The sequence below is a fragment of the Manacus candei genome, unplaced genomic scaffold (genome assembly GCF_025592945.1).
Source record: "Manacus candei isolate 608988 ecotype Guabito, Panama unplaced genomic scaffold, ASM2559294v1 h1tg000047l, whole genome shotgun sequence".
NCBI classification, from domain to species: domain Eukaryota; kingdom Metazoa; phylum Chordata; class Aves; order Passeriformes; family Pipridae; genus Manacus; species Manacus candei.
In genome coordinates, this window is record NW_026138095.1 from 9,135,045 (window position 1) to 9,161,870 (window position 26,826).

Sequence of the window (26,826 nt, forward strand, 5' to 3'; positions counted from 1 at the left end):
GGAATACACTGCATAGGATTTAATCCTCAGTGCAAGAGCATGCAGGAAGCACTCAGAGCTGGGATATCCTGTTTTAGCCATCGGATGCTCTCAGACAGCACCGGGGCACTTAGCAAGGTGTTTTAACAGGTACTAAGGAGGGCAACACATCAAAATGTGTGAACAGGGTGTAAATGTTTAATGCTCATCCATGAACTCTCACCTAGAAAAATCCATGCAGTGCCCTCAAGAAAGCTGCATGACAGACACTTGAAAGAGCAACAGGAGACTAAGAAACTCAGTGATCTGGAAATATTTTAACCCCTCTCCTATCTGTGGATGTACAATATCAACCTCGACCCCCTTGTTGCTTCTTTGAAAGAAATATATGGCACCTGGCATATCAGAGCACAGTCTGTGTGCAGCTGGATCCTCTTCCCCCTGCCCCCATCCCCACATCTAGGGTTTGTTTTTCCCCATTTATGTTGTCCCGGGTAGTTTGGGCTTTGGGCTGATTCACCCCCTGCGCTTCCCTCACGTCCTGGAAGGCATTTCTTTGCCTCTGGTTTCTCGCAGAAGGGTCTGTGCCACCAAGGGTTAAGTATCCAAAGTCAACAGCGGAATAAACGTGGACATTAAACGAGACAAGGAGTTATCCCTAGCGGTCATTAAGTGTTGAAGAGTTATACAAATAGGATCGAGTACCAAGTGCTTCCTGGTAAGTGAAGGTTCCAGCAAAATTGTCAGCCTCCATCCATCAGGAATTGTGTCCAGGTGGACATCCCACTGCAAGCAGAGTCACCTGCTGCAGTGCTGGAACCCACGGCTGCACCCCAGGGACAGGCAGCGGGTCACTGCGGGCACCCCCGGCTGCCCCCCCGGGATGGATGTGTGTCACTGGGGACACTCACGGATCCACTCCGGGACTGGATGCGGGTCGCTGCGGGCACCCACGGCCTCCCCCAGCGCAGAGGGCGCGTCTCAGTGACTTTCCCAACCAAACGAAACCCTTTGGGTACCACGGGGCATCACCTCTTCCCCGGGCAGCCCGGGAGGGCCCAGGCAGGGCAGGAGCGGAGCGGGGGCTCCCCCCGGGCACCTACAGGGAGGCGAAGGGGCGAGCCCCGGACGGGCCGTGCCCGGGGGCGGCGGCGCTTCCCGATCCGGCGCCGCGTTTTGCCGGCGCAGCAAGTGCCGGAGGAGGAGGAGGAGCGGCGGGGGGAGCCCGGGGGAGGAGGAGCCGGCGCTCGGCCGGGCCGCTCCCGCCCCTCAGCTGGGAGCCCGCAGCCAGCGGGTGCGAGCTGCAGAGCGGAGCAGGCGGCGCGCCGGGATGCGGGAGCCGGGCATGGGGTAGCCGCGCTCCCCAACCATGTAGGCGAGCCCCGGGCGCTGCGCCCATCGCTCCCCGCCGCCTGCACCCCGCGATCGCTCCGGGCCGGGGGGACCATGCGGAGCGCCCCGCTCGCCGCGCTCCTGCCGCTGCTCCTGGGGCTGCGGCTGCTGCTGGGCGGCGGCGCCGCGGCTCAGTACTCCAGCGACCTGTGCAACTGGAAGGGGAGGTGAGGAGGGAGCCCAGCGGGGAGCGGGGGTTGCCGCGGCCATCGCCGTCCCCACCCGGGGAAGAAGTTGGTGCCGAGCACAAAAGGGGGACCCTCCCGCTGCGGAGCGCGCAGGGGCTGCAGTGCCCGCCCGGGGCTCGGGAGCGGCACACGGCGGAGAGAGGGCTGGGGGCGGCTCTGCCTCCTCCCCGGCGGGCAGCCGGACCCTCCGGGGGGAGGGATGGAGGGGCTGGGGCGGGATGGGCTCCCACGGCGGGATGGCGGGGCCGGGGCGGATTGGGCTCCCCTCGGCCCGGCGGCGGGATGGAGGGGCTGGGAGGGGGAAGGCGGTGCCAAGTCCGCAGCAAAGAAGTTTCTCTCCCCGCAACCATCTTCCCGCGGCCCCAGCGCCCGGCGGAGGCGGCAGGCGCGGGGCAGGGCCGGCTCGGGCAGCCCCGGCTCCGCTCTGCCCGCGATGGGTGCACCTGCGGAGCGCTCCCGCCGCACCAGGGCGGCCCTCCCCGGAGCTCCTGCTGGCCCCCGTCCCATCCACTCCCTTCCCTTCGCGTCCCGTATTTCGCGCCGTAGCCCCCGGGGGTCCCTCCCTGCTCCCGGGCGCTCGTCCCGCGGAGATGATGATGATGATGAACCCCGGGAGCGGGGGCTGGCACAGCGGCCGCGCTCCTGATTTATTCTAATTGCACCGGTTGAGAAACCTCTCCAGTTCTCAAGTGTTTATCTCCCAAATTATCTGTGCTTTAATTGCTTGTAATATGTTTAACGTGTGTGGTTGGGTCTGTGACCTTCTCCACTCTTCATGGGTTTAAGAAAGCGACTCTGCTCAACCAGCAAGTGTTGCTGGGTCAGACGTACTTGAAGAATGAAACGGTTCAATTCTAATATGCTGCTTAAATCTGACTTTCTGTAGCATAAAAGTTTGACCGACTTGTATCAGTAGGGTATTTTCGAGTAGGGACAATGTGCAGTGGGGAAACAGCTGGACTGACTTTCAACATCATAATTTCTTATCTGTCACTGTCTTAAACATGCTTATGCTTGATATTTTACTTTTTTCCTGGACTTTTCTTGACAACTGATGCGTAGTTAATTGCAGTGAATCTACTTGAGGGCGAGTGTGTTTGATAGAGACCGAACCTTTTCGTTCTGTGGTAAAATCCTAATAGTATCATTTTGCTTTACCAGCCTCCCCCCACCAAAAAAACCAACCAACCAAAAAACCCTGTACCTGCTTTCATCCCTGAGCATCCCAGCTGCAGGTACTTACCTGGATCATACCGCAGCATATTTTTTAAAAGAATAGTAACAAACCCCTGAAATCCTGTCCTGTTTGGCTCTTACTTTTGTCCTGTTCTCTTAGAGCAAGGAGTGACCACTCCTGTCACCTGAGCAGGGCTGGAATAAGCAATGACTTGAGTATCCACTAAGGAGGTGATGCTTGGGGTGGGGGCAAAATGAAATCTCATTTTCTGTGACTGAGTTTAGGTGAACTGGCAATGCAAGCTCGGATTTACTCACCTGTTGCTCTCGTGAGCCAAAGTGGTGACGGCTTCATGATGATGCTGTTGGAAGTGCAGAGAAGGAAGAGAGCACAGTTCAGCCTGGATGGTTTCACTTGTGTGAGAGAGTTCCAGAGTCCAGGTGGATTGGAGTCTTGGGAGGGGATAAAGTAACCCAGGCTGACTTTGGCCCTACTGGTAGCAAACAGGTGTTGTTAGAAATGCTGGCAGTCCTAAGGCCATTAAATATCATCTGCTTCCTCCTAAAAGAGTAGCAGCTAAGAAGGAAAGAAAGTGATTTGCTGTACCAGTAAATACCATCTAATTAAATATTTGTGTGGATACTAATAGCTATGCTTAGAAAGGATGTTTGGGGTTTTTTTATGTGGAATGTAATATTTTGAAGTTGTGATGCTTTTTGCCTTAACTGTTGGAAAATGCTGTGAATGCCAAAACATAGTCTTTCTTCCCACATTGAAGTCCTAGGTTGCCTTGTGCTGGTGGATTTGAGAGTCACATCATCTCCTACAGTAAACCTGAAGGTCTTTTCTCACCTTTATGTATAAGTCTATATTAGAAGAAACAATCTTAGAATATTCTAGATATATTTTTTTTTCCTCATTAACTTATGGAAAAGTGATGAGCTTATACCCCTGAGCAGGATGAAGAGCTTCACTAGGATTCCTATAGCTCTCCCTCATGCTTCCAGGGAAATCTGATGCAATGCACAGCTTGACACCTGCAATTTAAGTGCACTCAATAGGCCACAGCAGCATCTTAATAAATAGCTTGGCAGAGAGCTTCCAGGAAAGCTTTGTCCAGGAGAAAGCAGAAACCTCTCTGTGCCGTGTGTCTGGTTATTACTTCTGCTGTAAGTTCAGGGTTTTGTGCTGCAATGACCTCTTGATGCTTTGGGCAAAAGTGGTTCAGTGACAGGCTGAGAATAAGCTGGGCTGGTGTGTTTGACTTTAGGCTGTAGAGAGGGAATTCAGCTCTGATGTGGCTGCTTTGTGTCCATTGATCTTGCCCTTGGTACTGGTGGATGCTCTGAGGAATTCTGGGTGCTCTCTAGGTTGTCATCTTTAATTAAAAACTCCAAGTTAGGATTAAAAGTTCCCTTCATTACTGCAGCATGCAGGGAGGACATGGGTACTTTTAGGGTTCTTCAGCACATCTGTGATAGAAAAAATAAATAAATAAATAGCTTTTTTCTTTAAATGACACCTGTTGCACATTGCAGCATAACAGCTCTGCAGCAGTAACAGGTCTTTCAGGGCAAACATAAGGGGTGGCTGAAGCCAGAAGGGGAGATGAGTGAGGAGACAGATGCAGTGATTCAGGATGTCCTCATGGATTGGTATGAGGAACTACTGCTTGTTAAGTAAGTCCCAACAAACAGCAGAGATTTAAAAGGGGTGATGGATGGCTCATCCATCACTGCCACCATGAAACAGCTGCCTTGTCTCCTTGCCATATACTCTAAAAACCAAAAAACAAAACTCAAATGAGTTTGAGGGGGAAAAAAAAAGGCTCCTGGACCTCCCTTACTGTATGGACATGGTGTGTGTGATGCCTGTCTAGTGAGAACTAAACCTGGTGTTAAACCATCCCTGTGTGGTGACCTGTCATTTTGACTCAAAGCAAAGCGACGGGTTTTACTGGATGATGGTGGTTGCTGTTAAGCAATGTGAACATGTATTTTGAAATCTGCTTAAGTTTTGAGTCATCCTTTATTATAAGGCTTAATGTGTACAGGTACTTGTGCTTGATGTATCTGTCTAATGGCATCACTCTTGCCTGTGGGATATAATTGGCTTTCAGAAGATAATTTCAGAGTCCACCCTGTTTTTTGTTTGAACAAAATTAATGCTAAGACTTTTTTTTTTTTTCCCTCTGGCAGAAATTCACTGCCTCAGTGTTGTTGGGATCACTTGCAACAGCAGTTTCACTGCATGAGTTCAGAGTTTTGCCCCTGGTATCTTCCTTCTGTTTAAGCACTCAGGCTGGAATGTGCCAGTATAAGTCCTGCAAAACCTCTGCAGCTTCTTTTGGTGTCTTGATGTGTGAGGGTAACTTTCTGCCCCTTTGCTGAGGGGTAAGCTTTACACTGTTTAATTTTACTTATTCACACCTTGCACATAAACAGACTTCTGTGTTTTCTGTTGAGTGGCATCATGTGTGTGCTGTGCTGAAAACTGATTTTGTGGACCAGATGTGGATTTACAGTCAACTTGAAATATCCCATTGCAAGTTAAGTTTCCTGAATGTGTTAAGTACTACTGAATTTGAGGGCAAGAGACTAAAGGTTAAAAACTCGTCCCTCTTTCCTCCTCATCTGTGTTCTTGATGTGGCTTTCAAGATTATTCAAAAGCACATGTTTGAAGGCTCTATTGTTATTAAATATGACTTTTTTCTTTCTGAGCTTCCTCATGTAACCTCTATCAAGTGGGTCACACCAACACTCACAATAATGAGTCACGTCAACAAGTAAATGCAAACCATGTGTTCGTTTTTTTCCCCTTTTACACATTGATTCTAGTTAGTTTCTAAATGCTGACTTGAATTTAAAACCTGTTCAGCACCTGAGTATATCTTTAGGATGAGGAACTGTGTATTTGGACGTTTCTGTTGAGGAACCAGAACTTGATGTCATCACTTGCACTACACTAAAATACGTTTTTGCCACAGGTTTCCTGTGTGACCTCAGACGAGTCACTTAATCCTTTTTAATCATTTTTCCCCCCCCTCTTGATTCATCTGCCTACAAGTGGGAGTGTTGTGAAGCTTCCCAAAGTCGTGCAAAGCAGAGCCATGAGCTGTGATGAAGAGTCTGGTTTTGGGTAGTGCTCTATAGGCACAGAATATAAGATGCTTATGTTTGAGAACTGGATACACAGCGTAGGAGGAGAAACAAGCTTGGTGGTGAAGTGGTTTGCTCATACTCACTTTATAGGTTTGTGACAGGACAGGGACTGGGACTAAATGATTTTTGCCTAGTGGCCCAAATACTGCAGCCAATAAACCAGGCTTCCCACAACTTGCTCTTGTGACTGGAGTGCCTGCAGTGCCAGTGCTTTGAGTCACATCAGGTAAAGAACTGGTGGGGTTGGTCCAGCATCAGTGACAGGCAGCAAGGGTTGTTTAGAGCTGCCCTCAGCTTAGGCTGTGGGCAAGCAAGCCATGGGGATTTATTGGTCATTCTGCTTGCCCACAGTGGTTTGCTCTCCTTTCACCAGCAGCTGGCCCTGAGACCCCCGTGTTGCTCTCCTGTCCCATCTCTGTGGTCTCTGTGAAATGGCTGTTGGGGTGTTAATTTTTGCCCATGGTGCTGGGACTGATGGTGGCCCTGTGTCCCAGTGATAGTAAATGGCCACATATTCCCTGTTTTGCTGAACACCCATAGCTGTGTGTCTGCTTGTAGCCCATCAGGGCTGAACAGTAAAGTGGTGAGCTAAGTTTAAACCTCAGATTGGGAAGTAAGGGGGGAACAAGTACCTACCAAAGAAAGCAGCACAGTTCAGTGCTTCCCCAGCTATGACTGGGGACTGCAGTGTCTTTTCTCCTGACCTCCCAGTTTGGAGTTTGGGGCTGCCCAGCTGGGCCACAGGGTATCAGTAACACACAGAGCATTGCTTTGCTGCAGTTCACAGGGTGAACTTGGCATCCCTCCCAGTTTCAGATCCATTGGGAATATAGACTTGGAAGGGGAACAAAGTACTTGGAAAAAGGTGGAGTCTGATCTGTGAAGCTGGTTTGAGCCACCACCAGGAAGGATTTGGGGTGTACGTGTTTTGTTGGTGTGCACCGAGTCATTTACCCCAGCTCAGCTGATGGGCAGTAACTGAGGCTGTAGTAATTTCATTGCTTTTGATCATGTGCTTATATCCTATTTAATTCTGAAGCCTATTACTAGTGGTTGGACTTATTCTTTTGGGAGATGATTTGAAGTTGTCCCATAACAATAAAACTGAAGTGTTGCAAGAGACCTGCGTTGCTGAGCTGGATGAGCCGACACTCAGTGCTGTCCTGGGCTTCCTGCATTTGTTGATGTGGGTCTTTGAAGGTTTGAGGTTATGACAATCACGTTGCTGGCTCTGTCATTTCTCTAACTTTCTCTTTCTTTCTTCCCCCAGTGGCTTAACTCACGAGTCTCACAGGAAGGATGTTGAACAGGTCTACCTCCGCTGTTCCGAAGGGTCCATAGAGTGGATGTATCCCACGGGAGCACTCATAGTCAACCTGCGACCCAATATTTCACCTGCCTCTTACAAACATTTGACTGTTTGCATAAAGCCCTTCAAGGACTCTGCAGGAGCAAATATTTATTTGGAAAAAACTGGAGAACTGAAACTCTTGGTCCGAGACGGAGACCGCAGTCCCAGCAGAGTGTACTGCTTTGGCTACGACCAGGGGGGCCTGTTTGTGGAGGCCACTCCCCAGCAGGACATTAGCAGGAAGATCACAGGCTTCCAGTACGAATTGATGAGCAAGGGGATAGCAGCTGATTTGCACACAGCTTCTGGTGAGTTCCGGGGCATTGGTCATAGTTCCACACACTGCCTTGGATGCAGAACAGATGGCAGAGTGAGCGAGTGGGAGAGTGGTCGGGGCTGAGCTTTGTGTGAGGACATGTTTTATAAACAGGCTGTTGAGGAAGACTTGATTTTTTTTGTTTGTTTGTTTTTGTTTTGTTGGTTTTTTGGGGGGCTGGTAGCATAGGCTGAATTGCAATAATTTGCTGAGGGCTACAATGTGAAGGATTTTCCCCTTGCAGGCATGGGGTGAGTCACAGGAGCTGGCTTTGCCCTACACTGAACTCCAGCGTGAACTGGGCTTCCCAGCCTTGCTGTAACACTTTTCTAACTACTCTTTAACTCAGTTTTTAAGACCCCGCTGCATGTTTTGAATAATAAACATTTAAACAAGGAGGAACTCCTTTTCTGCAAGTTTTTTTTTCCCCTTTGCAACTAGTGCTACTTGCTGACCTAATTATTTTTTCTTTTTTAAACAAGGAAAATGGTGTGTTCCTTCCTCAGCTCTGTTTATTGCACTCTCCTGAGCATTACTGTGCCATGGCACTTCAACACCATGACAATATTTTTACAGGGCCAATGTTGTCTTCTCGCTCAACCATTATGAAAAGCAAGTTTTGTAGGGAGGAGTTTTATTTCTAGCTTATAGGTAGGAGGAGTGGACCAACTGAAAGAGCTTACTAGCCATAAAGTCTGATACTAAATAGCATTTGGGAGCAATGGCTCTAAGCCTGACCTAATTGTGCTGATCAATTAGGCAGTTTGAGAAGGGCATTTGTGGAGGATGACAGGGAGAAAGGGGAATTCCCTTTAGATAGCTGGTATCAGGTTCGTGCATCTCACCCATTCAGAATTGCCTCTAGCTTTTATCCCCAAAACCAAGGAAGGGAGATTCCCAGAATAGCCTGAGGAATAGCACATCTAGGGTAGTTTGTCTCAAATGACACAGGTTTCAAGGTTTAGGTATTTTAAGTGGGGAACCAGATTTGTGGTAACCAGATGATTTCTCCTTTGAAACGTGGGCTACCCTCTCTCAAAAGAGTGAAGGGGAGGGGGAGAAGAGTCCTCACAGCACACTTGGGATGACTCAGCCCTGGTGAGCAGCCCCAGTTTGTAGGCTGGGCAGGTTCTGTGCTGCTGATGCTTTGCCCGAGATGCTGCTTGATAAGCGGTGGGATGGTTAATTAAAGTGCAGCTCTATCTCCCAGGCTCTGCATCCCTCATCCTTCTCTGGGATAAGTGATTGCAGAACTGGTCCCATCCTCTCCCCTCCCCTGGCTCCCTTCCACAGCAGGACTCTGCCTTTGGGTGTTTGTGTATTTGTGCAGACTCGCCGCCCTGCCAGTGTTTGGATGTTGTCACGACAGCTTGGATGGGGCTTTATTTTTGTGCTGGACTGAGATGAGCAGTTCTAGGCTCAGTCAGACTGAGGGCAGGGCCGATGCAGTAACCCCAGCAACTGATAGGTGGCGGCTTTGCCATTAAAACAGAAAAAGATAAACACAAATATTCCAAATTTTAAGTAATGTCTTCACTTTTGCCGTGTTCACAACTAGTAGCTTGTTATCGAGGGTTCTGCTCTGCTTCTACATCACACAAAGTGGGGTATCTCTGCAGAGCTGCTTTCCCAGTAAGATCATTTATGCAAAGATGAATATGCTCTGCAGAATGTCAACTATGTAGTAAAATTCCATTGCAGGAGACATTAAAAACGTTGTTTAAATCAGTTATTTGGAGAATGTTCTCATTCAGTGCTTCTTTCTTTGACAGGCTATGGGGATGGAGACATGGGCAGGCTAGTGAGAAGTGACTCAAATTTACTAAGAAAAGTCATACTTCTTTTTTTCTGCAAAAAAATTGAAATTGCTTTTGCATATAGTAAATGATATGAGAGAAACACTGCTTGTCACTGCTGGGTTTAGTCTGCACACAGGGTTTCTCCTGACCTTTGCTAACATCAAGAGGATTTAGCTGCTGACATCCTTTACCAGCACACGCCAGCACAAACTGCTGTGTTTTCAGAACTGAGTGCTCTTCTTTCCACATAAAATCTTGGAGGTTTTTAAAGCTGATGGGAGTGTCTTTCAGAGACTTTCAGAAGTCTGACTGAGGACTGAATCCAATTACAGCCCTCCTCTTTGATAGGCACATTAAATCACTTTTTTGGTGACTGCTGTATTTTCGGCTGTAACAGACACTGGTTGAATTTCAGTGCTGTCTTATGAAACAATGTGGTAGGGAATCTGCTCCATGCTCTGACTGTCTTGTTTGGCCAGAAGAAGCTTTTTAATAGTTCATCAGCAGAGCCTTCAGGGCAAACTGGGGATCTCTATTGTATTTTAAATTATTTCTCTTGCCTTTTTTTGGATCCCCAAACTCTGAGGAGGGGCTGTGGGGGGTTGAAAACACGATGCAAATGCCATACATGACTCTTTCCACTACTCATTTAGATGAGCACTTTTATTCTCCTATAAATATCTATATGTCTGGGGAAACTGCCAAATTGCTGCCTTGTGAGGCTTCCACAGAGCAATATATTTGAGGCTCTTTGCAGTTCGTGGACCTGCTTTCTTCCGGAGCTGCTTCTAGTTTTTCTGTGAAACCTCGGAAGAAATGCCCTTTACAGAGCTGTTCATTTGGAGGGGAAGTTTATAATCAATTCACTGAAATCACTGGAGATTTATCAGAGAGGAGGCTCAAGGCAGAGGCAAATGCTGACCTTAAAGGAGTTGAAAACGGGGTTTAAGGTCCTGTATTTCTCTCTAACATTACCTCTGTCCCTTGGTCACAAACATAGCTTAAGGTGTTTTCTTGGCTGCTGCACGCTGGAAAAATGAGGCTGCTCCTGTCTCAGTTGCAGTTTGACAGAGTTCAGCAGAGCTGGCAGTAGGTGTGAAGAGATGAGGAGGATGTGAGATGCTGTTGTAGGTGGGGGCTGAGATGTGCTGGGCAGAGGAAGCTGCAGGGCTTCATCTGGTGGCAAAGGGCTGAAAATCACAAATACTGCATTATTTTCTTGTGACTGCAGAGTGGGGAGATGACTATCATAAAAGACCCAGGTGTGGGGCTCAGTAATCCAGCCCTTTCCTTGTGCAATAACTACTCGCTAACAACTTCTCCCCACTTTCCCTAAATGCTGTGTTTGTTTCCTGGTGATAATTATTGTACTCTGCCCTTGAGTTTACTCTCTCTTCCTAACCTGGCATCCCAGCTCTGATTAAAGGGTGTAAGTCATCTGTTTAATACTTTAATGACCTGTTGTGTCCTCGGAGTCCTGACATTGCAGGGTGCATCAACAAATCAACAATGCTTGGCAGGGTGCCTGTGGTTTAATTAGAAAACCTCAAGTTTTATTAGTTTACAGCCATTCTTTCCCACTTAATCAGGGTCTAGCAAATAATTCAGCAGGTTCTGAATTGGCCTTTCCCTTTTCTTGGGAAGGTTGAATGACACAGGGCAGTCTTACAGTTTTCCAGACCTTGGTGGTTTAACCCTTTTCATGGCTCTGATTCTGCCTTACCACATTTTCTTAAGATTCCCTAGCTGTAGGAAGTATTTGTAATATCCTGAGAGGTTTTAATTCAGATTGCTGACATTTGGTGTGAGAAGCTTTTTACTGTGATAGTAGCAATCAGAAAAGCACATTTCTGGGGGGTTGTTTCTTAATCTGGAAAGAGGATCAAAGGCAAGCAGGGCTTGTCACCATCTAATGGGAGTAGTCCCTAAGAAGGGTCACCTTGAGAATTCAGGCATCTTGATGGACCTGTTCTCCTCTTGATACCCAAAGTGATGGGTGACTGAAAGTGCTTTTGTTTTCACCTGAGGTTCTGGGTTGCACCCCTGTATCACTGCCATCCACACTGATGGTCCATTAAGTAGCCAGGCTCTGAAGATGTTTGCCCAACTGAAGAACTGAGGCACTGTGACATTTTGGCCTGAGGCCAGCTGAGAATCAGCAGAACCTGTTTAAGTTGTTGAATTCTGTTGATTCTGATCTTTTCTGCTTGAGCTGGAAGAAAATACTCGAAGTCTCTGCTATACTGGCAAGTAGACAGAGGTTTTGGCAAAAGTGTTGTTTGGCCATTATAGTTCCTAGAAGTTTCCTGAAGGTGATGACCCACACGAGCTTCTCAGCTGTAGTGGAGCATATGCCAGGTCCAGGTCTGCCTTGCAGCACAGCAGGCTGCTTGGATTAAACTCCTGTGGGAAATGTGAAGGTCCCTTGAGAATCATTTGCTTTTTCAGTCCTTCAGCTTCTGCTCAGCTACTGTGAAACAAGAATCTGTAGGTTTGACCAAAGGTTTTGGAGGGGAAGGTGAATCCTCTTCCCCTGTCCCACCAAAGGACCTTTATTTTGTTACCTAAAGTCTGTGTTTCAAGAGTGTTGCATCAAGCTCTGGATCCAGCTTTGTGTAAGCTGTGTAGTTTGCTTTCCCCGTTGCACTCATGGGGCTGTCTGTAATTTAGTTGTTAGAGCTCAGGAGGTAAATTCAAAGCCCTTTCATTACCCACCCGCTTTTGTGTAGCAAAGAAGTCAAACTTTAACAAAAATGTCCCTTTATCTTGATGGCATCTACTGACTTAGTGCAGCTTTAGTAGCTCTTTTATATATTTTCTTTATTAATACTGGGTACCTGTCTGAGAATATTAATAGGTAGGAGGTACAGCACTCGGGTGGGTATCTGAAAAACAACGCAAAACTGGATAAATCCAGTTAAGTAATTAACAGTATTCAGCTATTTCCTGTATGCTGTTAATTCACTGGCCTGAGAAAACAGACTGGAAATTCAGAAAGCTCATAAGTATTTGGGCTATGCCAGTGTTTCTGCTAACAAATGGGTTTTTGAAGCACCCCTCTTAACTTTTGATCTTTATTGCAGTGTGGGTTTGGCAGAGGTGGAGCACCAATCTGCTGTATCTCTGCAGGTACCCTCCCAGAGAGAGCTCTTTTGTCATCCCAGCTCGTAGGATCCTAATCTCCCGCTTTCCTCCGGTTGCTCCCAAATATCCACCTTATTTATTATTTTTTTTTTCTTTCTTGGAGGCTGAATGTGCTGCTCAGCTTTGTAACCTGTAGCAGCAGCTCATCGAATCACAGAATGGTTTGGATTCTAAGGGACCTTTAAAGACCATCTAGTCCAAACCCCTGCAATGAGCAGGGACATCTTTCACTAGACCAGGTTGCTCAGAGCCCCAGCCAAGCTGGCTTTGAATCTGTCCAGGGTTAGGGCGTCCACCACCGCTCTGGGCAGCCTGTGCCAGTGTTATACCCTCACACTGGTGTGTTTTTCACTTCTTGTCAGAGTGGAAACCTCCTGGTTCCTGGAGGGAACCGCAAGGAGGAAGGCGCGGTCGGTGCCCGCTGTGCTTGTTGCTGCCGTGGGCAGGAGAGGTGATGGAAAGGGGCACTTGGAACACTTAAAGTCCCCGTGACCTTTATGCTTAGCACAGGTTCTGCTTGAGTCACTGTGCCCATCTGAGATGTTGGCACCGCATTATGTGGCAGGGTGGGAGCACCCCTGGGTGCTGTGGGGTTGGTGGGGGGATTTATTCTAACACACCCCATCTTACTTGCTTTGTATGTTTTTTCCCCTTGTTTTCCACAGAGGATAAAACTCTCATATCTCTCAGGGTTAAGCAGTTTAGGAGGGCTGGAACTAGATGGTTTAAAGTGCCTTCCAACCCAAACCATCCTGTGAGTCTATGATTTGCACAGAACAGGTTGATACCACACTCCTCCCAGTGGGGTTTGCTGGTGAAATGCACAACGAGCAGCAGAGCAAAGCTGAGGGATCTGTCTATAAGGCTGAGCACACCTTGCTGGGTGGCAGCTCAGGGAGGCTCACTGGTGCACCTAAAGGTTGCTGATTTAGTTGCCTTTTCTCTCTCTCTAAAAGATCAGCAGCAAGTTTGAAGAGAAAAACATTGGAAAACAGCCTTTAATGCAGTTGTTCAAAACACACTTTAATTATCTGCCTTATAAGGGACCCTTCTGACACTCCTAGTTCAAGATACTTTATTTCCAAACGGTTTTTTTCAGGGGGCTCTGCCACAGTAACTTCGTCTTTGCCATAGTAAAAGATGATACAAAACTTGGTGCAAAGTAACTACAAAAGTATAAACAGCATTCCCTAATCCTATATGTATCTGAAAAAGCACAGTTAAAGCTAGTTTTTGAGGGCATATCACTGAACTGGATGTCATGGGTCAGCATCTTAACTGCATCAGGCTGGCTGCTGTGTTACACCGCCTGGAGTGGGATTAATTTTGAGAAGCTGGAAACCTGCTCCAATTATTCATGTGCCTGAAGTGGTCAGGTTTGCAGTGAATGATTGACTGGGTGGGAGAGTTTGAGAGCAAAGTTTTAGAGTTTCTTCCTGTGTGAAGTGGTTTCAAAGTGCAGTTCTGATGCTCGGGGAATGTGCACCCCCTTACCTCGTCCTAAATCGAGCAAGGGTGGTGTTTTAGGGACCTGAGACTCACTAAGGTGAAAAATATTAGACTGGGAAGTCTTCACCTTTAAAAAAACCAACAAAATTGAAGGGTTGCCCTAATTTAATCTCTCCTTCCCCCAAGACACTGGCTTTGCCAGCATCTCCTCTGCCCCTGCTCGTCCTTTGATGTCGCCAGCACGGGAGCTGGTTTTGCAGTGGGCAGAGGAGGTGACAATGGGGCTGCAGTGATAAATACACAGCTGCAGGGGAGAGGGGGAAGAAAATAGCTTATTTTTGCTAGACTGGCCACGAATGCCGTTAGCTTATTTCTCAACTCAGTGGGCAGTCAAAAGCAATAAGCAGTCAGGTGTATTGTCCGGGCAGCTGGGGCTCCCTCGGCTCTGACCTTTCTGTACTGCTGAAGATGGTCCCACAAACAGAGCTGCAATCCTGCAGAGTTGCTTGGCAGTCTTTAATAATGCTCTGTGCTTGCTCTGCAAAACTGTTTAGTTTGCTAATTCCTGAGGCTGTAGCTAAAGAAGGGACGGATGGGAGGGCGGGGGAAGTGCATTCTTCTTCCCACTTATTGAAACATGGGCCAAAGCTTTCCTGTCTTGGGGTCTTGATTTGCGGGACTGAAAACCTCTTTCACCTTAATCTGTGCTAGAAGCCAGAAAATATTCACTGTAATACTGCACAGATACTTGGAAGACACTCTGGACCTAAAGCTGTGGTGGAGGTTTAATGCTTGGTGTTAAGAAGCTGCTGCTGTGTGACACAGCCTTGGCCAGTTCAGCTGTGCTGCTGGTTCAGATCTGTGGGAGGATTTTTTGGTATGGGTTGGATGGGCACCCTCTGACTCCTGTATGGGATTTGAGTCCTGCAATGGGCATAAACTCTGATTTTCTGTATTGAAGCCCTGAGAGTCTTGTGCTGATCCTTAGTGCTGGGATGTGCACACAGAGCCTGGCCTGGCTTTCCATGGCATCAACATCCACCCAGATCACCCTTTGTTTGTACAGGATGCACCTCTGTCCCAGCAGAACTGTCAGTGGCCTTACACCAACTTCATCTATCTGCAAGTGGATGTGTGAAACTTGGGAGAAAAAACAAGTTCTTATGTAGAACAGGTGAATGCTCTTAATATGACCAAGAACTGTGTGCTGTTAAGTACGAAAAGGTGATATATTGTAAAGCTTTTCCTGTTACAAATGGGAGACCTGAAGTAACTTTTTTATAGGTTAACTGAACAACCTTACAGCATCTAGGCTCTGGCTGTGTGAGGTGTAGCCCTTCCACAGCCCTTCTCAAAAATAGCCTGATCAAATAAACATGGTTTTATAATGAAACCTGGCCTTGTTCCTTCAGAGCTCTCCCACATGCCAAAAAGAATTTGATTTCTAGAAACAGGAAGGAGAAAGTCCTGTGTGGATCTGAATGCATATACACTGTTTTTTCCTTCTTTTTATTTCTTTCTCTCTTTTTTTTTTTTTTTTTAAAGACACTTAATCTTTGATCTGTCATTACTCCACTCTCAGGGTTTAACTTTAACCAGCCACTTGTTACTTAATTCTATTCCCCTGCTCCATAGAAGTCATTAATGGACCGAACCGAAGGGGAGGGAGGGAGGGAAGGCTTTGTGTTCCTGGCAGGATTCCAACCTGGCAGTAGGTGCTGGCTCCAGCCTCTCCTAAACCCCTGGCAGGGGCAGAGGGAAGTGCTTGGCTGCACTGTTTCCCCAGGGCATGGGAGTAAAAACCACCTCACATTTTCATTTTCTGCCTCACAAGCACTTCATGACATCTCAACTGAGCGCTGTGTTAGCTATTGGAGACAAAGCCAAACAGGACATCAAAAATTTTCCTTGTAACTTTATGTTTTCTGACTCGTGTGCGATTTTACGAGGCTTTGGAATGACATTTTCTTTAGAAGAAAGAAGAAATATTTTCGGAGTGTATTTTAGGAGGGGATGAGCCAAGCCATAAATCTCAGTGGGTTCTGAGTCAGTAGAATATTTGCTTTGGTGCTGTGCTGTGGGGAGGTGGATGGGCAGCTCAGGGGTGCGATGCTGATACTGCCTGTGCTGGCAGGTTCTCCTGGGGTGACAGGGAGAGAGATCCTGCCCCAGCCCCTCTTCTGCTGGTCAGAGGGGATTAGAGGAGCCCCTCAACCATCTGGAGGCACCTCTGACTTCCAGCAATTTGTCTGTCCTCATGTTTCCCATTCCTAATCCCCCTTGGGCAGCACTGGTAGGTTTGAGGAAGGAGAGAGGTATTTTCTGTGAGATAAACAAATAGAGCTACTTTTTTATGGCTTTATAGTGGTGTTTGGTGCATGACCAGCAGGAGACATTCCCAGCAGTTACCTTGCTGCCAGCTTTTCCCTTTAACTGCAGTCAGGGAGGGAGAGAGGGAAAGCAAAGGAGTGGCAGATGTGCACATGTGCTGCTGGCACAGGAACAGGGGCTGGTGCAGTTGCAGAGACACTTCTCCTTTGCTGGGCTCTGCTGCTGCAGTGCAGAGAGAGGAATTTAACTGGGCATCTGATCTGCTGAGTGAGGTTTTTTGGACACAACACATTGCAGATTTGACTGTAACAGAGGGTTTTTACAGAGCTGTGATGCAATGGGTAAGAGTAGGAGCTGGGCTGGGAGCTGGCACTGATCCAGTCACTGCTGCTCACCCCAGCTCTGGGGTTGGCCATGGAGAAGGAGGAGATGGGACAGAAAGAAGTGTCTTGAAGCCCTGTCACTTATCTTTTTTCCTGGGTTGATGCTACTTATGCCTGGACCTGGAGGTAGAGTTTAATAATGGCTAATGCTGCTTGAATAAAAACTGCTATGTGGAGTTTTCATTCCTTTCCCCCCTCCCCTGTTTTGTTTTAAATTTTAAACAAATGGCTGTTCGTGTTTCTAGCTGACCTTTCAGCTCATTTGTTAGAATGGGTGCTGCATCTTGGAACAGCAAAAAGGCATCAGCTCTGCAATCCCAAAGGATCCTTATGTGCTCTGTAGCTGCTGAGCCAAGTTTCAATTCGAAAGCCATTGCAAATGGAGCTTGCCTAGTACCAAATCTCTTCCTCACATTGTTTACACAAATAGTCCATCTTTGGAACTTAAGGACTTAAATACCCTCTTGGAAGACATTTCTGTGAAAAGATAAATTTCTAGTTTATGGTCTCTTGTCTTAGCATTTCTCAGAACACAAAGGTCATCACATGCCTAATGGTGAGGTTCACAGTATGCTTTTTTTGTTCTTTCTTTGCAGGAAGGAAGTGGTATTAACTCAGTTGTCTTGGCACAGTCTATGCCACAGCCTACGAAAGTCTGCATTTCATTAAATTTAGTTGCAGGTTTAAATTGTTCTTGGCCAGTGTCTCTATTTTCAAGTTACTTCTGGAAACTTGTACATAAATGCAAGTTGAACTGAGTGTTAGAAACCAGCTAAGGCAAGGAATGGGAGTTGACACTTCCTTTTGTGAAGAGGTAAAATCACCAATATCCCTTCTGCACGTGGAATGGTCAGGGGAGGATGTCCATTGTAGCACCATGATCTTGGTCCAACTGCTCAGTCCATCTGTTCCTGTACCAAATCTAGGCTGTGTTGTGGCTGTAGAAGGGAATCTTTGAGTTCTGTGTCTGTGCTCATGGTCTTTGTTCTGAGCTGCCTCTTCTGCTCAACACAAGGGCTCAGATTAACTTTCTAGCAAATATGGGGAAGGACACTTCTGCTTTTAGAGGACCACTAAACTCTCTCAGTATGTAATTTATAACATTAACCTTCTATTCATTGAAGAAGCACAATCTCTCATTGCAGCCTCCCAGCATTTAAAGAGGGCTTATAAAAACAAGGAGAGCAAGTTTTTATGTGAGCAGACAGGACAAGGGGATATGGTTTTATGCTAAAAGAGGGAAGATTTAGATTAGATGTTAGGAAGAAATGTTTTACTTGGAGGGTGGTGAGGCCCTGGCACAGGTTGCCCAGAGAAGCTGTGGCTGCCCCATCCCTGGAAGTGTTCAGGGCCTTGGATGGGGCTGAGAGCAACCTGGAAAATGTCCCTGTTCCTGGCAGGGGATGGAACCAAATAATCTTTAAGGTCCCTTCCAGCCCAAGCTGTTCATGACTCTGTGGAATTCTGATGCTTATTGATCCAGAGGACTGGGAGCAGCACAAGCCCAACTCTCCTGTTTGCTCCCTCACCGGACGTTTTCCTACTGACACGCTGGAAAAAGTGCAGTGCTTGCAGAAAGCCCTGTAATCCTACCCCATCCAAAGACAGGAAAACCTTGTAAACCCAAAGAGTGATGAGAGAGCTCTGTGTGTTGTGACGGCGTGTCAGTAACTTCCAGCCCAGCTGTGGAGATGCTCAGTGTCATCCCGCCCCGTTTTCCCTCGCTGGGACTGCAGGTATTGTGTGAGGTGCAGGTGTGCTGGGTGCAGCTCTGCTGGCCTCAGCTCCCAGCCAGCACTTCATCTTCAGTGCGAGAGGCACTGACAGTGCAGATGCACTGATGTAGTTTGGGTGGTGTTTCGGTGCGGGGGTTGTGAGGGTTTTGAGGTTGAGTGTTGTTTTGGCTTGCTCAGGAAGAGCTTTCTGAGGGGGTGAGGAAAGTCGAGGTGTATCTAGAAAGGAGAAGACTAGTCACAGCCTGGTAAGCCAGAGTGGTTGTCAGATTCTTGCCCACCTCCACTGCAAAGCAGCAGGTCTTTTTGTTTGGGATATAAGCTGTGAGAGGTTTGTTTCTTGGAAGAAATGTTACTTCTTCAGAGAGGAAGCCCAGGCATACTTAGGGAGAAATAATTACAAGGATTTATTCCACTTTATAATTAGTTAAAGTAGGATCAGGGCAAGATTTATTTTTTTTCTTGCTCATATGATGTTTGCCCTTAAACTCTTGTCTCCCAGATAAATCACTGGTCCAGTAATCAGTTGAGACATAGTCATTTCTGCTTAGGACTCAGAGAAATGATGGAGAAATGCACCATCACTGGAGAAACCACGTCTATTTTTATAATCTGCTCTCAGAAGTCTGTACTGTGTGTTTCCAGGAAGGAGACTCATCCTATGATGCCCTTTCCAGTAGGGTGCTGCCAGCAAGAGGTGCCAATTAGAGAGCTGCCAGCAAGAATTTGAAAGATGTGGGTGGGTTTCTTTGTTCCATATGAACTAATGCTGATGTCAGTCTGAACTTCCATCCAAGAGATGTGGCTGGGACCCCACACCAGTACTGGAGGTACTGCAGTACAGGCTTGGCTTAAATCAACCCGGGCTGCAACAAGACCCATCTGAATGTCTTGAAGAGAAAAGGCTACTTGTTTTAACCAAAAGATTTAAGCCTAGAACTAACAGAAAACAAGCTTCAACCCTGCCTGGGCCTCCTCTGTGGCTTTTGGTACTTAAAAGGTCTGATTGCTCTTCAAAGGGTTATTCAGAAGTACCAGCGTGTGGGTGATGTGTGCCACGGGCAACTGGAAGCTCAGATAAAGAGCTCAGTGTTTCCCTCCCCCACCATCCACACCTCCACCACACCGCAGGCACCCTCTCCTTCACAAAACCGAAGGGTATTCCTCGGTGCAGCGGTTTTCTGCAATTACTTTGTGTTAAACATTTTCACTTCTGCTTAAAGGGTGTCTTCTCTTCCTGTGCTCGCTGCCGGCGCGGGGGGTGGATGTTCAGCACAGCCCAACCGGGCACAGCGGGTGGAGAAGGGCTTTTGGGCTCACTAAGAGGAGTTTTGGGACAGAGCACACAGACCTGCAGCCTGGCTCATCTGGTGTTCTTGAGAGATGAGGTTGTGGAGCGCATTGAGAAAATTAGGACAGGCAAGGGAGGCTTCTTGCTTATGGGTTGGAAGCTGGTTTAGGGGTAAGGTGAGGTCAGTCAGACCCATGGGTGGCTGTTGAAACACAAATGTTTCAAAAGAGGATCAGGCCCCTTCATGTGGTTTCTGTGACGCCTGCAGCCAGAGCCAGCACGTCTCGGTTGGATGTGTCCTGCAGGGAGCTGTCATCCTAAACCACAGCGATGGCCCTTCCATAACCCCACCTCCTCCTCTCCAAGGAAAGGAGGGTTGCGTGCAAATGTCACCAACCAAAGGAGGAAGGACTGGAGCTGTGTGTGTGAGCTGAGACAGGACAGCAACACCACCCACCGCGCTCAGGGCAGAGATTTGTGCTGAACTGCAGCACTAAAGGTGCGCTTAAATCCATCCCCAGTATTGGAGAAAACCCTTTCTGGACACCCCAGCTCTGATGCTGGCTGAGCTGGGCACCACCTGGGGCTCATGGCACCTCCTCAGGGCAGGTCCCTCTCTCTTCCTGAGTGTTTCTGCCTCCCTGAGGAGAGGTCCAAGAGAGGACCAGCAAAGTGTTTGACAAAGCTGTTGGCCAACAAGTGCGGTCTATTGTTAGCACCACCACAGTCCTCCTCAGTAACATCAGGTTCAGAGGGCAAATCGCTCAAAGCAGCTGGGACATGACTGCTGGCTTGTGAGGAATGATGTAATTACATCTCCCTCTGCGGGGAGGTGAATAGAGAGGCCTTTGGAGGCACTGGACTGGGGGGGGGTGGAGGGAGAGGGCTGCCTCAGGTTACTTCAGGTCAGGATACTGTCAAAATCCATCAAAGGCATTCCCAGGAGAGTCGGCAGCCGACGTGCACAATGCAGGCTTTATGCCACCGGTGGTGGAGTTGAGTTATAGGCATCTGGGCTTTAGAGGGCTTCAATAAAATGTTGCTTTTCTCTCTCTCTTCCCCCCCCCCCCTTCCCCTGCTGCTGTATGAATTAAGGCTCTTTGGCTTATCGAGTTAAAAGGAATTAGAGCAGCTGACGTTGATATTGTTGTTGTTGCAAGTTCATAGACTTGCTTTTGGACGAGAGAACCTGGGCAGCCCTCGAGGTGTCCCCGGGGAGTCAGGATTGGGCAAACACAAACACAGCCGCCTTGTTTAGTAACCGGGCCCGTTTCCCCAGAAAATGAGCATCTTCACCTGCTGTGCACGACTGAAGTGCTTTTCCTGGTTTTCTTTTTTTAGTTATAGGGATGCTTCCCATCCTAGCCTGAGGTGTGTGTGTTGTTTTGACCCACGGATGGAGGGAAGCACCTGCTGCCTGATCCAGAGGGAATGAGCTGAAACTGCTGCTCAAGTCCCAAACTTGTGCCATAAACACACGGACTCCTTCCTGGCTGGGATTCAAAAGAAAGTGTAGGCTTTGCCACCTCCTAAGGATTTTGTTTCTTTTATGAGCCTGGATAGGAATGAAGCTTTGATTGTAGCCAGTGGATGTTATTTGCCTTTTAATGGTCCATTTACCTCGGCAGTAATCCTTCACGACTCGCTTTCCATCTGTGCTTGCATACCTTGTTTTTGCCACTTGCGAGATCTATTTGATACTCTGTGAATGCAGATGTGGGAGTTGTTCCACAGAAGAGGATTTCTGGTCTTCATCTGTCTGGTGTTGCAGTGATGGGTGGTGGAAAATGGCTGTTAAAGCAGCTCACATGCCACCACACTGCTGTGAGTCAGCTGGATCTGAAGCAGGTTTTAAGCAATGATCTAGTGTGAGCAATGCCGAGCACTTTTAATTTCCTCTTGCATTTAAAAGGCTGCAGGATTTTGCCTAGGGTCCACAATTACAAGGATTTGATTCTGTGTATACATGGAGATTTGTTCATTTGATTTATTACAGTGTCAGTCTATTTAAATGGAAGGAACCACTTTTAAAGTATTCTGTTTTTCATCTTTTATGCTGTTGCTTGTGTTGCTCTCCTTTGGAGAACAGAAGTGCCTTAGTCATCTTGGTGTTTTCAATTTTCCAGTGGGGTTGGATGAACTACAGAGATGTCTGCTCTAAACCAAGACTGTTTTCACTCAGACTTAAAAAGGCTGAGATGCCTTTTTATTATTAGGTCTTCGCAGAGCAAAATATCTGAAATCCAACTGGATTTTGAAGATGTCTGTCAGCTGTGCTTTGTTTTGGAGCTTCTATCCATGTGGAAATGCTGTAAGACTCACACAGGTTTGCAGATTCCCTCCATTTGATTAATCTCAGTCAGGTCTTGATTTGGACAGAGGGAGGCTGGGGAAGAGGGACATTTCCCCTGGATGGATTTGGTTGGTGTCATGAATGAAACAACTCCATAGTAGGATGTTTTGTGATTAATACACTAAAACTTGCCCAGAGAACTGGTGGAATCACCATTCCTGGAAGTGTTCAAATTACGTGTGGATGTGGCGCTTGTGGACATGGTTTAGTGGTGAGCACAGTGGTGCTGGGTTAGTGGTTGGACTCGATGAATTTAGAGGTCTTTTCCAGCCTAAATGATTCTGTTATTCTAGTAAAATTTTCTCTGTTGGACATTCGGTCTCACCACTGATCAAAATCTCTTTTGAGTCTAAAAGCTAAAATATCTTTAGCCTGAATTTATTCTGGTGCTCCATTTAGGTCCAGGCTCCGTCTGGTTCTGCATTTCTCATTATATTGAATGTTTCCAAAAAAGAGCTGAAATGGTATGTGGGGAAAGAAGGACAGGAAAGGCTGACCTTGTTTCTAAGGGCCCTGAAGGCATTCAGACAAAACAGAAATGCCAATTGATCCAGATGCTATTTTGCCTGTTCCTTGTCATTTTTTTTGGAGCTTTTTAACCTCCTTGAATTATTCCTTCAAATACCCCTGCCCAGAAATGTGCATTTTACATTCCCTTTAATCCTATTAAACAGTGTGTTACACTGTGTATTAATCATCTGACTGGAGCAAATCTGGTGGATTTGGTTCAATAATCCTTCTTTCTGGATCACTGCTTTCCTGGGACCTTGGAAAAAATAAGAGATTTGCCATGTCTTATGTTAGAGTGGCTTGTGCTGACAGAGGAGCATCAGAGGCACCAGCTGCACAGTGTGTAGACAAGTTTAAATCTACTTCTTAGGGCAGTGGATAAACTTCTCTGGGAAGCAGGTGGGGATGAGAGGAAGGGCGTGACAATTTTGGGAATCTGGTAACTAAGTGTTTTCAGATGTTGAGGTTCAAAAACTGATTTTTTTTTAGGGGCGGGGAGAAGTGGGGTAGCTTCAGTTTGGGGTTTGATGGTGGAATGTGTGATGGAATCAGCTGCAGCTCCAGGGCTTCGCCTCATCTCCAGTGGAAGCCCTGCTTTGCTGTAGTTCTGTGCCTGTGCTGATCCAGGGTCTCCATTTTTCTGACTGATGTGTTGAGATGACACCAAGTGACAGACGAGGGCTCTGATCCTTGTGCCACCGTGGACAGGCTCACTGAGCATCCCCAGGCAGGGCAGACCTTGATAGTAAGCAAATTCCTGAACTCAACAGGGTATTAGAGAAACATCTGTACTGCAACTACAGCACCTTCTCCTCAGAAATATCTGGCTGAATACAAAGAGAAGCCACATTCTTGCATTGATTAGATTAGTGCAGATATCCAAATGTTTCCAGCAGTACAGGAAATGGTCTTTGTGCTGCTTGAGCTCGAACAGATACCGAACAGATATTGGGCTCGAGTTTCCGCTGTGCCTCAACGCCCTCCAACACATGCATTGGGGTTTTTTCCTCCCCTCTTTGCCTCCCCCACTCTGTAACCTCCTGGATCTTTGATGTGGCGATGACTAAATGGCTGTGAAATAGCCCAACAACACTGGATAGAAACTATAAGAGAGAAGCTTTGCCATCAGAATATAAAACCCACACAATCTTACATTAAGCTTTTGAGAATGTTGAATTTACAGCAGAGCACCCTGCAAATGCACCCAGCATCAAAATATATTTTACATAAGCACAGCGAGTGTGTGGGGTGTTTGCTACACAATATATCCCAGCAGGATTGGTAAAGAGAACCATATTCCTGCCTAGGTACAGAAATCTCATGGGGACTTTAGAGTCAGCCCCCACTTCTTGTAGTGGTATCAGTGTCTTACAGGCCTTTAAACTGCTTGTCTCTGTGGGGGGTGTGTGTGTGTGGGTTGCCACATTTTTGGTTAATTTAAATGGCTTATTTATTTACTATTGTCTAGTCCTTTGCTAATTCTGAGCCTTCCTTTCCAGCTCCCTGCCGACCATGCAGCGACACAGAGGTTCTCTTGGCTGTCTGCACTAGTGATTTTGGTGAGTTGTTGCTTCCCCCTGATGCCAGTGTGACATCCATAAACACCAATGGACACCTCCTTACCCTTGGCAACCTGCACTGGCAGTAAATGTGGTCTAAGGGAGTGCATGGAAGAGGGAGGAGGACGTGGTTTGAGGGACCTCAAAACCATCCACCATCTGCCCAGCTGGCACTTCCCCAGGGTGGACAGGAGACCCAGCAACCACAATAAAAGTAGAAGTTCAAGGACTTGGGTGCATCTAGGAGAGGCCTTTACTTACTGCCCTACAGTGTTGGTTGACTGCTGACAAAAGACCAAAAGTTTCAATAATTGTCTGTGCTTCCCTTTTTAAAGGGGAAATTAATATTAGCTGGTATCTGTGATGGCTGGAGAACAGAAAGTAAGTTGTCAGGGAGCATTCAGCTTATATCTTATTGTTGGAACTCTTCATTATGATTAATGCTGTTTTTCTAATGTGTTTATTTCTGTGTTTATATTTAATATATATGGGTGCCCTTTGCTGGACAGGTTACAGATATAAACTATAACAAATGCAAATATATACTGGAGGTTACTGGATAATCTTGACTCTAAAAATAACAAAGGACCAAAACTGGGGCTTCTGTGGTGAAGTCAGTCCCCCTGGTTGCACAGGGCTGAGTTTGGATGCGGGTTTTCCAGAGTAATTAATCCCTAAATATTTTCTCTGTTTCCAGTGATCAGAGGCTCCATTCAAAACGTAACGAACGAGGCAGAAGAGCAGGAATCCATCATTCATGTTGGTGTCAACAAACTGTACAGGCAGAAGAGCAAAGTCTTTCAGCTGACAGGGGAGAGTGGGAACTGGAGAGGACAAATAAAGACCTTGCTGGAGTGTGGGGTGAAGCCAGGAGATGGAGATTTCCTTTTCACGGGACGTATGCACTTTGGGGAGGCCAGGTTAGGCTGTGCCCCTCGTTTCAAAGACTTCCAAAGGATGTACAAAGAGGCAAAAGACAAAGGGCTGAACCCATGTGAAATTGGCCCAGATTGAACCCCCCTGTTTGGCTGAAGGTCGCTTTTAGCGCTTGGCCAGGAATATTTCCTGGTCACAGTGAGAACTCTGAAGAAAACTGGCAACTGAGAGGCTGGACAGATCTGGAGGGCAGGAGAGACCCCACAGGACACCCACAACCTGCTCATAGACTAATGGAAGCAACAGAGGTACGAGCTCAGAAGGCTGCCAAGCAAGCAAGGCTGGATTTTTAACCAATCTTGTCCGTATGAATTAAGTTATTATATTTTTTTAGTGACTTCCTTAGGAAAACAAACAAACAAAAAACTCCCACGTCTTAATAAAAAAAAACCCAAATGAAAGCCAAGATGCCTTTGTATCTTTTTAATACTAATTTTTAAAAATGTCTTAAGCTGATGTAGCATTTGGTATGGCGTATTCTGTATAAATGGCCGAGAATGTGATAGAGCACGGTAAAACATCTTAACATGGATGCTTTGTAAAAAGCTTGGTGTACAATTCAAAGTTGTTTCTTATGACAGAAATTTATGGAGCCAAACTCTTATGTGTGTGTGTGTGTTCTTTTTTTTTTTTTTTAATTTGAAAGAATGTACAATCGCCGCCTGCAATTTTTTTTTTTTTTTGTCCAGGCTGGCAAATTCTTTCCATTCCAGAGAAATAAAGGTCCCTGGATTTGACACATGCTGTTTAAAATCTTTATTTTTTTTCCTCCTCTGTAAGGCTGATCTCGGCCAGTCCAGATGTGCTCAGACATCAGCTCTGGGCTGCTCGCTTGTTTTGTGGCTTCTCTGAGCAGAACCAGAGTTCCTGTGAGGCTTTAGAAACCACAGTGTTTTTCAAAGGGGAAGCAGGAGCTATTTTTGGAGATTTTTAGACATGTGTCCAGGCAAGGCTTTAAGTGTTCTTCTCTCTGATGCTGATGGCGTTATTTTGGGAACGGCTCCAAAGGAGCAGGCTGCCCCTTCATGTTCAGCTTGAAGCTTTCATTTGTGCTGGCTGGCAGCTTGGCACGAAGGGTTCGTGCCTGTGAGTCCCAGGGGACAGGACCAGGCCACCTTATAAAAAAAAAGCACTTTAATAAGGGTGGGCCACTCCTGTGGGAGGTACAGGAGCTCTCCCGCCCTGTTCATTCCCACTGTTCCCCATAGCCTGCAATGCCTCACTCTTATGGTGCCTTCACAGGGATTTTAACCTCTTGCCCATGTTTGTTCTTCAGCACTTTCTACTGCTCCAACTTTTGTTTTAGGCTGTCAGGTTCTTTCAATAAAAAGTTTCCACTTCGTGACTCTTTCTACCTCATCCCTCATCTCTCCTTCATGTGACTGGGTTCTGAGGCTCAGGGAGGGCTTCTGGAGCAGCTCAGGGGATGCAGGAAGGTCTGAGGTGGATGGGATGGATGGGATAAGTGTTCCATGACACTTATCAGGGGTAAAAAACCCAGGGTTGTACCAAAATACTGTCCTGTAGTGAGACCAAAATCCCTCTGCAAGTGTTTCTGCAGACTCCTCTCAGCAGAATTCATTCTGTGGGCCTGTGGGAGAAGAAGAGTTTCTTTTAGCTGTGCTAACCTGATCCTAAAAGGCTCCAGGACACTGTGACTATTTCAGCAAAGACCTCTAAACCCCATTTAGCACCCATCTATCTGCTGCTTTGACCCCAACTGCCTTCCAGCCTCCTGTAAGCAAAGCCCCAAACCCAGCAGCCTGTTCTCTG

At 47.0% G+C, this 26,826-nt stretch overlaps 1 protein-coding gene across 1 annotated transcript; it reads left to right on the plus strand.

Moving 5' to 3' along the window:
* The first annotated feature begins 1,247 nt into the window (after positions 1-1,247).
* METRNL (meteorin like, glial cell differentiation regulator) lies at positions 1,248-26,395 on the plus strand. Its single transcript, XM_051797562.1, has 4 exons — positions 1,248-1,538; positions 7,169-7,557; positions 24,058-24,117; positions 24,815-26,395. Exons 1-4 carry the CDS (start codon positions 1,426-1,428, stop codon positions 25,129-25,131), a joined length of 879 nt encoding a protein of 292 aa, XP_051653522.1. The 5' UTR covers positions 1,248-1,425; the 3' UTR covers positions 25,132-26,395.
* The last annotated feature ends 431 nt before the right edge of the window (positions 26,396-26,826 follow it).

Excerpts from the sequence above, each read along its gene's own strand:
- METRNL (XM_051797562.1), top strand. The coding sequence starts at position 1,426 with ATGCGGAGCGCCCCGCTCGCCGCGCTCCTGCCGCTGCTCCTGGGGCTG. Across the intron at positions 7,558-24,057 it reads TGATTTGCACACAGCTTCTG|CTCCCTGCCGACCATGCAGC; the intron begins GTGAGTTCCGGG and ends CTTCCTTTCCAG. Across the intron at positions 24,118-24,814 it reads TGTCTGCACTAGTGATTTTG|TGATCAGAGGCTCCATTCAA; the intron begins GTGAGTTGTTGC and ends CTCTGTTTCCAG.